The 15852-nt window shown below is 36.6% G+C and overlaps 1 protein-coding gene across 33 annotated transcripts in view; it reads right to left on the bottom strand.

Annotated features, from left to right (window-relative positions):
• Positions 1 to 15852, bottom strand: part of SOX6 (SRY-box transcription factor 6) — a 757470-nt gene that overhangs the window by 219909 nt on the left and 521709 nt on the right. For all 33 annotated transcript variants that reach the window (XM_054523662.2, XM_054523669.2, XM_054523670.2 and 30 more), the window contains 1 exon segment: positions 1015 to 1187. In XM_054523662.2, the coding sequence (XP_054379637.1) occupies positions 1015 to 1187 (173 nt within the window).

Raw genomic sequence — 15852 nt, 5'->3', positions numbered from 1 at the left:
TTCTGATTTTTTACAGTGTTCCTTTATGTTATTTTCCATTAGGGGCTGAGTCCATATTCCTACATGTGGGCAAATATTCAAGCATATAAAATACCAGACATCACAACTCATTAAAATCAACAGAGCATATATTGCTATATATACTCCTATAAAATACATTTAACTGAAAAGATAATTCCAGTAATAATGTCAGATTCCTAAAAACTGCACATTAATTTAGATCTGTCTGATCTAAAGCATCAGGGACTACTCTATAGAATCATTGTTAGATTAGTGTACTCTTATGAGACAAGAAAAAACATTTGGGAAAGTGATTTATTTTTAAAAGACGTATATTTAAACTTTGCTATTTTTTCTTCATTCTCAATTCTAAGTCAATCAAGTCAAATACTTTTAGGAACCATGTACTAATTTGTATTCAATGACTTACCTATGCTATAAATAGTGACCATGTGATATATCACCCAAACCAAGAAAACTTTCACAAGTAAAAGGAGGCAGGGTATTATTACTCTACAAAACAGGCATTATACCAGGGCTATCTGAGGAAAACTGAAATGTATAGTCACCTCTTTGGACTTTAAACCTGAAGAAAATCATTGGACCAATGAGCTAAAAGATTCCCAAAGTTTTTCTGGAACAGAACCCCCTCTTTCTGGATGAGGAAAATAAGGCGCAGAGAAAAGTCACTTACTCATAGTGAAGCTTCAGAGGGATTATATGTGATGTCTATATGAATAAGCATCCCCAAATCATTAATCAAATCCAAACCTGAAACAATGTATCATTTTAGTTATGCCCAGTTGCTATAATGCCTTTTTTGTACACATATTCCCTCAACATTCTTAAAGACCCTAGATTTCCAGAAGGCTTTGTTTTTTTTTTCCGTCTTTTCTTATTTTTTATTTTTATTTTTTAGGAAAGCTTACAACAAATAAGCCAATCAATTTGATTACTCTCTGAGCCTGGCACATTCCACATCTCCAGTTCGTCAGCGCCTTTTCCAGGGCTCACCTGTTCTTGCTGTTGGCGAGCAAGGTCCATTTGCTGCCGTTGTTTCTCAATTTGTGAGGCTGCCAGTTTTTTCTGTTCATCATGCGCTGCCAGTAGCTGCTCCCGTAAACTGATCAGCTGGGTAATCATGGTGGAGAGCTGCCGTTCTTTTTCTGCCAGGCTCTCAGGTGTACCTAAAATGGAAGCAAGAACAGATCTCACAAGCTTGAGAAATACCTGGATGAACAGGGGAAAGGAGGGCAGAATTTAGAAAGGGACTATCCTAAGACGTTTAAAGATCTGGGAAAATGACTGGAGGCCATTGAGGGTGCAGGAACACCAGAGAGTAATTACAGCAGTGGAATGAATGCTAGGGTTCCTCACTGTTCCTGCCAAGAGAAAGTATTGTCACTAGTAAAATTCTCACTCACTCTCCCCTCTTGCTCTAAAAAAAGCAGACTTACCCCATTTTCTCCTTTTTGCCCCCAATCTATCTGATCAAGCTAGGAAATCCATATTTAATATGAAAGATCAGAAACTATAGATTATATTAATATTCTATAATCACCTCTAAGCTCAGTGACTAACAGTATCTAAGACATAGTAGGTGCTTAATAAAAGTTACTTGAGGAAGTTTCTGATCCTTGCCCTCACAAAATTTTCTATTGTACAAAGATATGTCACTGAAGTTTAGAAGTTAGGAGTCAATCTCTTGGCCATAGAGAGAATTCTACAGAGAGAATTAAAACTGCCTCAGGTGAGAAAAGATTGAATGTGATTTTTTTTTTCCTGAGAAAGGATCAAGTAAAATTCCCAAGTTCATCTGTAAAGGCAACAGTGTTGCTTGGGGGGCTCTATCACCCCTTTGTCATTTGTCATTTGTCATTTTTCAAAGAGAAAAAAACACATTCAAGGTTGAAAAGGTTATGCATAAGGATACGCTGTTTAATGAATATGATGTCGCTGAACACTTATGGTATGCACTAATGGTGCTGAACAGTCTTTTTATGGGCAAATTGCACAGCTCTCCTAAGTAAAGGGTACAGAATCCTTTTGTGAATCTAAATTAGAGCATTTTACCGCAGCATAAGATAAGAATTTCAACCCACTGTATCTGAGCCACACAGATTTCATTATGAAGAAATGATCTGTGATTTGAAAGCTTTTCAGAAAAATGCTACCAGCTGTCAAAGGGGACAAAGATTGCCAATTTTTGTGTGTGCAGAAGGAGAGACTTCCAACCTCCTTATGAAACCCCCTCATTCCTACTAAGAAAGCACCATCACGATCTGAGAAAATATTTTAATTATGAGTGGCCTTATTTTTAAAGTAGCCCAAAGGAGAAAGAGAAACTTCAGAGGATACAGGCTAGCACTTGTTAGTATATGATTTCTGAAAGGTAGGACTGATGTCAACAGAGAAGCTACCACATTTAGGACTATCATGGGATTCTTAATGTCAACTCGGTCCAAAAAAAAAAAAAAGAAAAGCTGTCAGTATCTCTTATATCCTCAGATTTACTGAGCTCAACAATGGCCTAAAATCAAAATTAAAGGAAAAATAAAGTTGTTAGAAAGTGTATTCCACGGATAAGGAAACAAATACTGTATCAAGGCTAGTGGCCAGCTACTCCTTCTAGATCCTGGAATTTATTAAAAGAAAATGGGTTTTTACTTCAGCAATGGGAATTTCATCTTGGTAAAAGGAAGAATTTATTGATCCAGAACTTCCAAAATACAAAAGTAGTTTCCCAAAAAGAATCATAAGATCCATAAGATCTCTTGAAAAGGACAAAAAGTTCAACTAATGTATTTGTTAATATATACAGGAATGAGAAAATACAACACAAGAATGATATTTTTTAAATTTACATAATGAATAAATTTTTAATTCAATAAACATTTTCTGAATTGCAACTATGTGTCAGGTACTATAACAAGAACTAAGGACAGTGTGGCAAGTAGAAGCAGACACAGTCCCTATTCTTAGGCATTTTGTAGTTCAAAATTTGAAGAGATAGGCTGGGCACGGTGGCTCATGTCTGTAATCCTAGCACTTTGGGAGGCCGAGGCAGGTGGTTCGCCTTAGGTCAGGAGTTCAAGATCAGCCTGACCAATATGGTGAAACCCCGTCTCTACTAAAGATACAAAAATTAGCTGGGCATAGTGGTGGGTACCTGTAGTCCCAGCTACTTGGGAGGCTGAGGCAGGAGAATCGCTTGAACCCGGGAAGCAGAGGTTGCAGTGAGCCGAGGCCATGCCACTGCACTCCAGCCTGGGTGTCGAAGTGAGACTCCATCTCAAAAACAAACAAAAAAAAAAATTGAAGAGACACCTTAATCATGTAATCAAACATGTAAATGTAAACTACAACTACATAGGAATTACAAATAAGACAAATGTTCTGTGGGAGTTTAACCAAATTTGGGTGCCCAAGTTCAGGGAAAGTAATCTGAAAAAGCAACAAATTAACAGAAGGATAAATAGGAGTTAACTAGACGAAGAGTTAGAGCATGATTTGAAGGAGCTTTCCAGAAAATGTGAAATTGCAATGACAAAGAAACTACAACTGAAGAAAGGGTTGCAAGAGGGTGGTTGGTGGTCAAGGAGCTTTTCCAAAAAAGAAAACACTATAGGCAAACGTTGTGTGTGTGTGCATGTGTGTGTGTGTGTGTGTGTACGCATATGTTGGGGATGGGGGGCAGTTTGGTGTGTTCCAGAAATTGAAAGAAGTTAGTGAAACTTGAGCAAGGAAAATAAACAGGAATAGAGCATTAGATTAGGCTAGAGAGCTAGTAAGAGGGCATACCATTCAGCCCCTTATAGACCATGTGTGATGATCTACATATTTATTCTAAGAATGATTCCTAATCACTAAAGTATTTTAAGAAACAAGTGATATGGTCATTTTGGTTGCAGTGTGATGAATAGATTGGAAAGACATGAGATAAATGGGAAGTATACATATTTTATTATTATATTTTGTGCAATATTCTAACATACATGTATTTGTATTGTAATATCTGTCTATATGATATAAGTTAAGAGAAGGTTTATTGGATATAGTAATAGTTACTGTACTATAATTTTTTGTTAATAAAGAAGAGCTTACACAGGAAATTTTGGGCAAGGACCAATACAAGAGTTGGATCTAGTATTTAGATTCCCCAATAACTACTGGAAAATTTTCTCTTCTTCCATCTTAAACAATCTTTCAACCGTCTTCAACTTATTCCCCTTTCTCCTCTGCATAGGCACAGAGAGGCTAAAGATAATACCTAAATGACTTCTTAGCCTCTTCTGTTCACAGTGAAGCCAAAAGATTTATAAATGCATTGGTGCTTCCAGGGTTAATAGATATATGTAAGTATACCTGAATTTATGGAATAACACCATTTAGCTCAATCCAATTGTAAACAGTCAGTGGCATCTAAATTTTTTCTTTGGACTTAAAAGATACACGTTTAAGAAGAAAATGCAGAAAGCAGCATTTTTAAAATGAGAATTTAAACACTCACATAAGGCTGTCACTATTTTTTCCTTAAACTTGAGGAGTACATACAGTCAACCCCCGCTATCTATAGGTTGCACATCCACTGATTCAACCAACCACAGACTCAGCCAATCTCGAACTGAAAATATTTTTAAAATAATAACAACACAATAAAAAATAACACAAAACAACACAATATAACAACTATTCACACAGCATTTACATTGTATTAGGTGTTATAAGTAATCCAGAGATGATATGAAGTATGTGAAAGAATGTGCATGGGTTATATGCAAATACCAGGCCATTTTACATAAGGAACTTGAACATCCTCAGATTTTTTAATGTATATATTTTGAATAGTGGCATTAAAAATGAAGTTGGAGTGAAGCATAGTAGTGTAACAAGCCTGAAATTCCCCCTGTATTGGGGATCATATATATAGCCAAGCAGCCCTTGGGGCTCAAATTAGGGAAAAAACAATTTACACCATACAATAGCTTATATTCAAAATGTGCAGATTAATTTGTGTGTGTGCGTGGCGGTGGGAGGGGGATGCATTTTTCTGTTCTGTACCTACTGTATTTGTTTGGGTATAATGGTTTGAAGCCAAGCATTTAAGACCTATAATGCAGATTTTCCTGTTTTAATTAACAGCATGTGTTTATGCCACTGTAATAAAAATAACATCAAGTCTAAATCACACTGACCATCCAACCTGTGAATACAAGTTTTTTATCTTAAAAAAATTAAACATGAAACTTTGCCATGGCAAAGGAACTACAATTGTAAGAGGCGCTGAAAGAACAGATAGTGATGAGACATAAAGGAGCAACCAAAATATAGTCAACTTTTGTTAAGGATGGCAAAAGACCTTAGAATGCTCTTATGCATTAACTCTATATAGAAAATAGTATATTGGCCAGGTGCAGTGGCTCATGCCTGTAATCCCAACACTTTGAGAGGCCGAAGTGGGAGGATCACTTGAAGCCCAGAGTTTGAGAACTACTTGGGCAACACAGTAAGAACCTGTCTCTTCAAAATTTTTTTGTAAAAAATAAGCTGAGCGTAGTAGCACACACCTGTAGTCCCAGCTACACAGGAGGCTGAGGCAGGAGGATTACTCGAGCCCAGGAGTTCAAGACTGCAGTGAGCCATGATTGCGCCACTGCACTCCAGCCTGGGTGGAAGAGACTATCTCTCAAAAAGAAAGAAAAGAAAAATCATGTCCTAAATCATGTTTGGAGGTTTAAAAAAATCAACTTGGAAAAAAAGTAAACCAACTTCTGATGATCTGCCCAGGCCAGCAGAGGTCATCAGGAGCTACCTAACATCATCTGTTTCATGTCCTTCAAGCTATCTTAAAATGATTCTCTAAAAAGCACTGCCAGAAAATAGTCTTCTGCCCAGCTCCCACATAAAAACAGAGGTAGTTTCACAAACCACAAAAGGGGAACCAGCAAAAACACTTCTGTACACAGCTTCTCTACAAGTCAGCATGCCTTTTATCCAACATCACACACAGTGTGCGCCTGACACTCTCTACTATAAACTGTATCTGTTCTCCAACTCCAAAGACAGTGCAGCAGGGGTTTTTTTTTTGTTTTGTTTTGTTTTTTGTTCCATGGGGTCGTCTTTATCCCCAAACCACATCTGTCTTGAGTTTTTCTCAGATTAGTCAGGTGGATCAGTGCTCCCCAGGGCCTGCTCCAGCTGAAGTATTTTAATTTGACTAAACACCTGATTTATTTTATCTCTCCGATGAGAAAGGCAGTTTGTCTTAATAGAGCCTGTCAGCCCACAGCCCCATTCACAGCAATTTACAGGCAGCCAGGGACGCTGGAAGAGAAGAGTGCCGTGATTCTGTATTTTATCCTCCTCCAGAAAGCACCTAAAAGCAGCTATTCACTGCTACTGCATGTGGCATTTTAGAACTGAATTAGCTTTTTATTCAAGTAACTACACTTGTTGTGAATAGCTTATCTGTAAAATTGCTACATTCACTACTGATTTTATTAACCTTTGGCTCTATCACAAAATGGTCTTCAGTTAGGAAAGACCTTTAAAATTGACACATTTTTTTTTCTTAGGGGCCTTTATTCCAGTGACTTCAGATTTACTGAATTTGATCCATTGAATTCTTTACCAGTTGTACTTAAAATTTTGAGTCTCAATAGAAAGTCAATAGTGCGTAAATAAGGAAACACTTTTCAAAATATAAATATGATGACAATTTCCCCCATCAAAAGTTTTCAAATACCATCTTTCATTATAACAGTTTCAAAATCATCCCTCTAGCCTTTTTTGGTCACAATCTGAAGAACTGGAAAAAAAAATAACTGAAATGTACTTTTTTTTTTTAACTTTACGAACTACTACTACCTGTCCCCAGGCCCAAAGCCACAGAGAAGATTCAAAACAGATGAGAATTTAGGTAAAATGAGATAAATAAGACAATTCTCTTATTGATATAGCATCAAAAATTAAAATAAAAAAAGTAAGTTTAAAATTTATTTAAAAGCCTTTTTTTACATCAGTTCACAAAAGTTAGCATGACAGTCTGCTAATTTTGCCCTTATGAAATATATATAATCAATATCAGTGGTGCTAGAAATAAGACTGGTCATTTGGAAGTCACTGAAGACCAGATCCGGATAAGGCAGGCAACTTGCAGAGCACTTTACTAAATGGAGATTTACCTCACCTCTTCCACAGTATTCCCATACCTAGAACTTTTACAATATAAAAATCTTAAACAGGTCATTCATTAAATAGATATTCTCTGAAAGGAAGTCACCACTATGTGATGACAACTAAGTTTTTCTAATGAGAAAATCTAGAAACAACACAGCAATGGAGAAAAAGAGTTGAGAGGAAAAGAGAGAAAATGAGTACAAGAACAGCTAAATTAAATTTTGTGCATTTCTCCACACCCTTTCTATTTCTAATAAAATGGGCTAGGCATGGTGGCTCATAATTGCAATCCTAGCAATTTGGGAGGCTAAGGTGGCAGCATCTCTTGAGACCAGGAGGTTGATGCTGCAGTGAGCTATGATTGCATCACTGCACTCCAGTCTGGGGGGCAGGGTGAGATCCTGTCTTTAAAAAAAAATAAAAATAAATGAAGGGCAATGGTGTTAAAATACCAAGCCAAATAAAATTAATAGTCAACAAATGGCATTCTCTGGAAACATGTCCCAGGGAATTTAAAATGAGATTTAAACCTAGACATTCTCCTGTATTAGATCAATGCACACATTAATAAACTTAATCGGACTTAATGAAATTATAAGAAACCTGGGTAACTAACAAATGTCTGTGTTTAGAGCAGTGGGTAGGGGTGACACTGACACTGGAGTGGAGTTCTGATGAAGATACACTTTTTCACATAAATCCTAGAAAGATTAAAGCACTTAACAGTAATTCCAAAGCAACATCAATCAAGGAACTCAGCCAACAATCCAGAAAGATTGTAAATTAAGTTGAAAACAAAAGCTCTTAAGAATCAATTCCCTGGTCAGTTCTAATTTTTTTAATGGATATCGTTTTAGAAGAAAGCCAAAATAACAATGCTAGTCATAAAAGAAAGCTGCATTGCTCTTTTCTACCCACAGATAACCTGGGAAAACTGCTGCATCTTTACACTGCAGCCTCCTCACACATCTGATGGACTGTGATGTCTCCACTTCACAAGCTCAGTCCATCATTTAGCATTGGCCTTTTTGGATACAGCCTTCTTTTAAATGTCACAAAACATAGCAACAAAAAGTCAACAAAAAATAAACAGGGTAAACTGAAGAGACTAACAATCTATCAGAAGGTCCCCTGATAAAAGTTACTTTGTGGTGACTGCCTGAGAAAGGAACCCCTGTCCCAGCATACCAGCAGCTAATTTGAGTTCTGAATCCAATAGCAGTTTTAAAAGCTTTCCACACTAAAGGGCCCCAGTGCATCATAAAGATAAAGGATTTCAGTACAAAACCACCACAAAGACCTCTATTATCTTATCAGTCTTTGGTTACAACAGCTGAACCAATATGACTAAATTCTGAATGACTTTTTTCAAAACAGCAGAATACTGGAATTTCTTTGTTTTCTCATCAGTCAGCTATTGTCATTGCTCCCATATGCTACTGTCCATTCGTCAGTAAATAAAAAGTTTAATAAATGCAGCAATTGTGCTCTTAGGAATCACTTAGGGACCACTTCACAGGAAGTGTGCCTCATGAGTTGAGGTATAGGCTGTTTGTTACTGTTGCTGTTGTTTTCTTTTTCACTGAATGTATGAGAATTTCCTTCTTGATATTCACATTTAAAATGCCATTAGAATCTACAGTGTACAAACAAGGCAAAAATACCCAGGTATTTCCTAAATTAAGATCAAACTCTCCTATACCAGGCACACTCAAGTCTCCTACTTCCCCTCTTCCTGGCTGCAAAAGGAAGTCTATTCCTGGATCAACTGAGGTCTATTCATGTCGCAAATCCTAACAGAGCAAGAACAATCCATGGAATCCTGCCATCTAGGCTCCCAACCTCACAGCTGGGCTTCTAGCCCATTGTGCTTTATAAGCCTGTCCTTTTTGGATCTGGAAACGAAGGTATTCTGAAACATTTCTCCTTCAATATAAGACAGACTGTCTTTACATTACTGTTCTTTGTGGGTGACTTCCAGTCACTGGCTACATCTCCATAACCTACACATAAAAATAGTAATTTCTGGCCTTTCAGAAACATGAAATTCTTTTGTCCTTTAAAGGGGAAAAAACAATTAAATCATTTGTGTCAATATCACCACCAAGTATTGAAGGATTGGCTCTTTCTCTAGAAGCTCCATGAGCATTAGGAGAGGAAGGGAAGGAGTAAGAAAAATAGACTGTATTAACAAGGCATTTTCTTAAAAATTCTTATCTTAATCTTCATCCGAAAAGTTACATTGTTATTTTCATTTCACAGATGAAAAACCAAGCTATTGAGAGAGAAAGTAATTTGACCAAGTCATAGAGCATTTAACTGAATTTGAATTCACATCTTCTGATTTTTAATCCAAGCGAGTCTAGAGTCTAAGAAAGAGGTATCTTCCCTCATCTCACACTTAGAATACATAGTTAGGGAATTTCTAAAAGTTAGGAGCAATGTTCTGAGGTACCAAGAATCCTAATGCTATTTACAGCTAAGAGATATGCAACTAAAAGGAATGAAGAAGTATACAACTTCTCAGTTAAGGCTTTGTTTACAAAATAAGGCAAAAAGCTTGGCTAGCAATCAGACAACCAATAAATTGAACTTTGACATCTTATGGATGTGAAAACAGATCTCGACATTAAGTGACATGTCTGAATTACTCTGGAAATTAGCAGCAAGCCTGGCAGACCAGATTCTCTGTGTGCTTATTCCCTAACCCTTCTCTTCCCAAATAGCATATGGCTTCCTGGTTTCAGGCCCAAATACAGTGATTATGCAGACTCCGACATTCTCTGGCATTCTCTGGCATTCTCCAGCATTCCAGATACAATATTTACAACACCCATGAAAGTATGAGAAATACACTCAAATATTTGCATGAGTCCAGTGTGCTGCTGCCCCGGGTGCAGTGTATCTGTAGGCTGAGGCTGTCAGGTTCTAGCCAAGAGAAAGGTATGTGGAGAAGTCTAGGAAGTGAGTCTAGCATGATTTGAGAAACCTCCCAGACACAACTAAGGCTTGGGACAGTTGCCCATACAAACACACCACATACTGTGCCCATTTCTAGGGTGTATTTACAATTTGCCTAGAGGAAATCAAGGGAATCTCTGCCCTAGCCCACTGTGACCCTTCATACAATAATAATAGCTTAAATTTATATTACAATTGCTTTGCACTGGGAAAAGCTTTATATATTAAGTCATCTGTTCCTCACAACAGTCCTATGAAGTAGGTCACATTGTTACTTCCACTTTAAAGACAAGGAAACTGAAGCATGCAAAGGTAACTCAGCTTGCCCAAATCCTTAGCTATTAAATCATATATCTGAGATTCAAAATCAGCAAGTCTGGCAACAGATTCTGTCCTCTTAACCACTATGATAAATGGAGAATGGAACTCCTGAATGTCCTACCTTCTCAAAATTACTTTACCCAACAGACAATGTAGCTGAGATTTTCCTTATAATCTATTTTTAAGGATGTTTTGTTTTGTTGGAGTATATTTCCTAACTATAATGTTTACTAAAGTGAAAGCACTTATCTAGGGAATTATCTATGACACTCTATTTTTTTAAAATATCCCAGCGACTAGTACAATGTCCTGTGACCTTTCAGTCCAAGTCACAAATATCCAACACAGCTTGTAGTCATCTAATTTACTCTCCTCCTCCATACTCACTGTCATACTCTTTTTTTTTTCTTACTCTGATCTTGTTCCCTCCAAGTTCACTAGTGCTCAGACTTCTACCTTGATTCCTAATTTTCATTCCACTGGACCTCTGGACCTGGACTCTCAAATGGTAGAAATTTGGCTTCCCCAACAGACTGATTGGATTGGTCCTCTGTCTTCTTTTTTTTTTTTTTTTTTTTTCTTTTTTTTGAGATGGGAGTCTCACTCTGTTGCCCAGGCTGGAGTGCAGTGGTGTGATCTCGGCTCACTGCAGCCTCCACCTCCCGGGTTCAAGTGATTCTCCTGCCTCAGCCTCCCGAGTAACTGGGACTACAGGTGCCTGCCACCACACCTGGCTAATTTTTGTATATTTAGTAGAGATGGGGTTTCACCATGTTTCACAGGCTGGTCTTGAACTCCTGACCTCAGGTGATCTGCCCACCTTGTCCTCCCAAAGTGGTGGGATTACAGGTGGGAGCCACCACGCCCAAACTCCTCTGGCTTTTTAGTGCCCCATTTTGGCTCCTCTACGAATTCCCCATTCCAGGTCTGTCATGAAACACATCCCTGCCCCCAAATCATTTGATCAGCAAACTAGATAGTCCAGTTCAGTCATGTTTTTTCTGTGTTGTCTGTAGCTATCAGGACATCCCAGTGGGTGTGGCTGTTGCAACTACTGAGACTTTAATGAAAACAGGTGCTTAAAAAAACCTTCAATTCCAATGAAACTGACCGACAAGGGAGATTATGTTTTTATATAATCATAGATAGTTCACAGTTTCCTGAATTATAGTGCTGAGTATATATGATCAGGTAACAGGCAAGTAACACAGAACCCACCTATCACAAACTCATATTGTGAGTCTATAGAGGGAAAATGGAAACGGAAATTTCATATTGATTCCAAAAACTGCTGTTTCTTTTATGGTTCTTTTATAGTTAAATATAGATGGATAAATAGCATGTTCTTTTCATTCACAATGTTGACCTTAATAATGATTCCTGGGTAAAATAGGTGCTGCCAAATATATCTCATCAGTGTATTATGAAAATAAAACTTCTTTCAAGGTTATCTAATGTTTCCTATGTAGCATTCACAATATTCAGGGCACAGAAAATAATGGAATGTCAAAGAGAAGAAAAGACAATTAAAGACTGGGTCCAGAAATGACCAAGAGTCTCCTGTCACAGGAGTATTTTGAACATGCTAAAGTAGAACATGAATAAAATTCTAAAAAGAAATTTCTAAGCCTCTACTTATAAAAATTAAAAGTTAACATACATTTGTTGAACCTATAAAAAATAATTAGTCACAAATAGGATGTCCTATTCTCACACTAGGACATTCGTTACAAATTAATAGAAAAGCTTAATTCAAGATTTCTTGTTGCTGTTGTTGTTGATGTTGTTGTTGTTGTTATTGTTGTTGTTGTTTTGAGATGGAGTTTTGCACTTCTTGCCCAAGCTGGAGTGCAGTGGCTTGATCTTGGCTCACTGCAGCCTCCACCTCCCCAGCTCAAGCAATTCTCCTGCTTCAGCCTCCCAAGTAGCTGGGATTACAGGCGCCTGCCATCATGCCCTGCTAATTTTTTTTTTTAATTTATTTTTTTATTTTTAGTAGAGATGGGGTTTCACCATATTGGCCAGGCTGGGCTCAAACTCCTAGCCTCAGGTGATCCACCCACCTTGGCCTCCCAAAGTGCCAGCCAATTCAAGATTTTTAAAGATTTAAAATCACTTTATGCAATAATTGTAGATTACAAATTGAGTTTAAGAAGAAGCTTATAAAACTCACTTTCTAATGTAACTTTAAAATGCTCATGGTTTTTCAACTTTCAGATCAATAAAAATAAGGGTTTTTAAATTTTTTAGCTTGAAAGCAAAAACTGGATATGTAATCCTGAGACAAGAAGGAAAAAATACGTTAAAATATGAGCCTCATAAGGAATATAATACCACAATTGGTAGTACTTAAAAACAACCTCAGCAGTGGTGGACATCACTTTTTGAAGAGGCAAACATCTGAAAAGGCAATGAGATTATCGCAAAACTTGAATTTAAAGGTAATACTTTAAAAGATCATTGCTTGTAAAAAAATTATTATAGCATCAATGGTCCCAGAAGGATTGTAGAGGCAGCAAACACAGATCTCAAGGATATTTTCCCTACTACACTCTCTTTGCTTCCTACCCAAGTTCAAAGCCTTTGCTGTGAATTAGGTAAGAATCTACTCTAGTGCTACTCATAATTCTACAGAGAAAACTGGTGGAGAGGAAGAACAAATGATAGGCCACAACGTATACTTCCTACGTGTCAGCTCCTTAAGGGGAGGATCTGTGTCACATGCATCTCTGTGACAAGGCACAAACATGACTACAGTGTCTACTACTGATTTCGTGCTCAGTAAATTTGAAATGAACTAATAACCAACTCTAAATAATTAGTTCTCAGAATAGTTGGTGATAGGCAGCCAAAGAAATTAACAAACCAGAAAGAATTGCTTTGAACTACAGGAGTATCTGAGCCATATCTGAGTTAATTCTAGTTTGGTAACCATTGTAACTAACTGAACTCACCAGCCATCCCCACTGTTGCACAAGTGGTAGAAAATCAAATCTAAGAGAAGACAAGAGATAAAGAATTTGAACTAAAGAAACATTCAATAAATACTTTTTTTTAAGCACAAATGATCGTCCAAATACTTTCTATGTGCTAGGATTAGCATTTCACATTTTTTCTCTACTGCAACAAACTTGGGAAAATGATGCTGAGGAAGGTTAAAAATATGTCCAAGATCACACAGCTTGTTAGCCTGTAATCAATAGAGCCATGATTCCTAAGCCAGTTGGTCTAAATACCCAACCCCAGCCTCTTTTCAGTAAACTATAAATGTTTCTGGAAAACAGAGAAATAAAAAAAGTTAACTAGTTTAAGATAATGACTTCACATAGCCTTCAAGACTTCTTCCTGCATTTTAAAACATTAAAGTACATTGTTGGGAGATACAGTGATATTAAAAGGCACACTAATTTATATTTAGGATAATTACAATTTAATGTTATTTAAGGTCCGTGAACAGTAAAAGAAGTCTGATGGCTCAGGGAACTAAGTCTCCATCAACAAATTTGAAAATTCTCTATTCAGAAAATATTACATCTAGAAATTCAATTTTTAATTGTATGAAAAATTCAAACAAACAGTTCTAGTAACACAAACTATAATTCAGAAGGCAGAATCAACTACAGGACCAAATAAATTATACAAACTAAGCAATTTTACAGGAAAAATTTCACAAGAATTTATATTATTATATTAACTGTTTCTAACATCATCTTCTTCCAATAAAATTAAGTTATATGTCAATACACTGGTATCAGAAAACAGGTTCTAATTCTTAATTGCCCAAAGAAATAACTGCCCACAGGGTCACAGATGATTGATAAATTAATTCACCTTCCATAACGCCACCAAAGCTTTTGTAGGAGAATGTTTTCAGAAGTTACACTTTAGATGAAAAAAAGCCATTCTTTAGTTGAATTTCAAAAGCTGGAAGAATGACCCTGTGTCACTATTAGTTGGTCCAGATATCAGGTTTCTCAGTTTTTAAATCTGCCTCCTACTCAGTCTTCTCACTCTGTATTTTGTACACCCTTACCAGCCAAGAAGATTTTGGCTAGCTGACTCACTTTCTACAGTTTAAGAAATTTATAGGCATATTGAATACATTTTTACAAGCTATCAGCAACCCCATTTGAGAATCCTGTTCTACTTCTCAAAAACAGTTTTAATTAAATGGGTATTTGTAGCTAGTTTCTTTTAGACTTAAAGGTTTAAAACAGAGTTGAAAGTGTTTAAAGTGCTCATTGACTTTCTAAAAACAATGCATTCTTTCCATCATACTGACACATCTATAGAATACCTCTTAATCTCTTTCTAAAATGTTAATAGGATCCTGTCTAAATGTTTAAAGTGTTGTGATTCCAAAAGTACTCAATTATCATACACTGATGAAAAAATTGTTATGTTCTTTGACAAAGAAAATCTACTTGATCACCTTTTCGGCAACAATAATATATAAAATCTTCTAAATTACTTGATTACATCATTTTTATATTAGTTTGTTTACTATTAGCTGGTTCTCCAAACCTATAACAGTTCCAGACATATAGTAGGTCTTAAAAAAAATACAGGCTGGGCGCGATGGCTCCTGCCTGTAATCCCAGCACTTTGGGAGGCCAAGGCGGATGGATCACCTGAGATCAGGAGTTTGAGACCAGCCTGGCCAACATGTTGAAACCCCGTCTCTATTAAATATATATACATATATATATATATATATATGTATATATATTAAAAAAACTAGCCGGGCATGGTGGTGGGCACCTGTAATCCCAGCTACTAGGGAGACTGAGGCAGGAGAATTGCTTGAACCCAGGAGACAGAGGTTGCAGTGAGCTGACACGGTGCCATGCACTCCAGCCTCGGTGACAGAGTGAGACTCCATCTCAAAACAAAACAAAAAAAATCCCTTTAATGATTCCATCATGTGACGTTTCATAAAATACATCATCCAACCGACGACATTTTAAATGAAAGGAGGTGCTGTTAATTATTATGTCAAGAACACAGGTATAGAAACCAGGACAATACCAGGTAAGCCAGGATATATGAATACCCAATCATAACTTGTTCTCATTTAAATGTCAGTTTCTGACAAGGTAATATTACATAAATAGAACTTTATACTTGATTTTTAAATGTCATAAAAATTTCCTGGAATAAATTTATGTAGCTGGCAAGCTGAAATATGAAAGGCACTATTCTTTAGAATAATTAGGCTCAATTCATCACTATTTAAAATATGTAGAAACTCATAATAAACAAATATATAAATGTATATATTATATAAATATCTATACATAGATAGATATAACTCATTAAAGTAGACCTAACAATGTATAGGTTCTAATAATCTTGGTTTCATAAAGTTTGTTCAAATGCTCCTTATTTGCA

The sequence above is a fragment of the Pongo abelii genome, chromosome 9 (assembly GCF_028885655.2).
Source record: "Pongo abelii isolate AG06213 chromosome 9, NHGRI_mPonAbe1-v2.0_pri, whole genome shotgun sequence".
NCBI lineage: Eukaryota > Metazoa > Chordata > Mammalia > Primates > Hominidae > Pongo > Pongo abelii.
The sequence above is the reverse complement of the archived record's forward strand: the minus strand, read 5'-3'. Positions and strand labels throughout refer to the sequence as shown.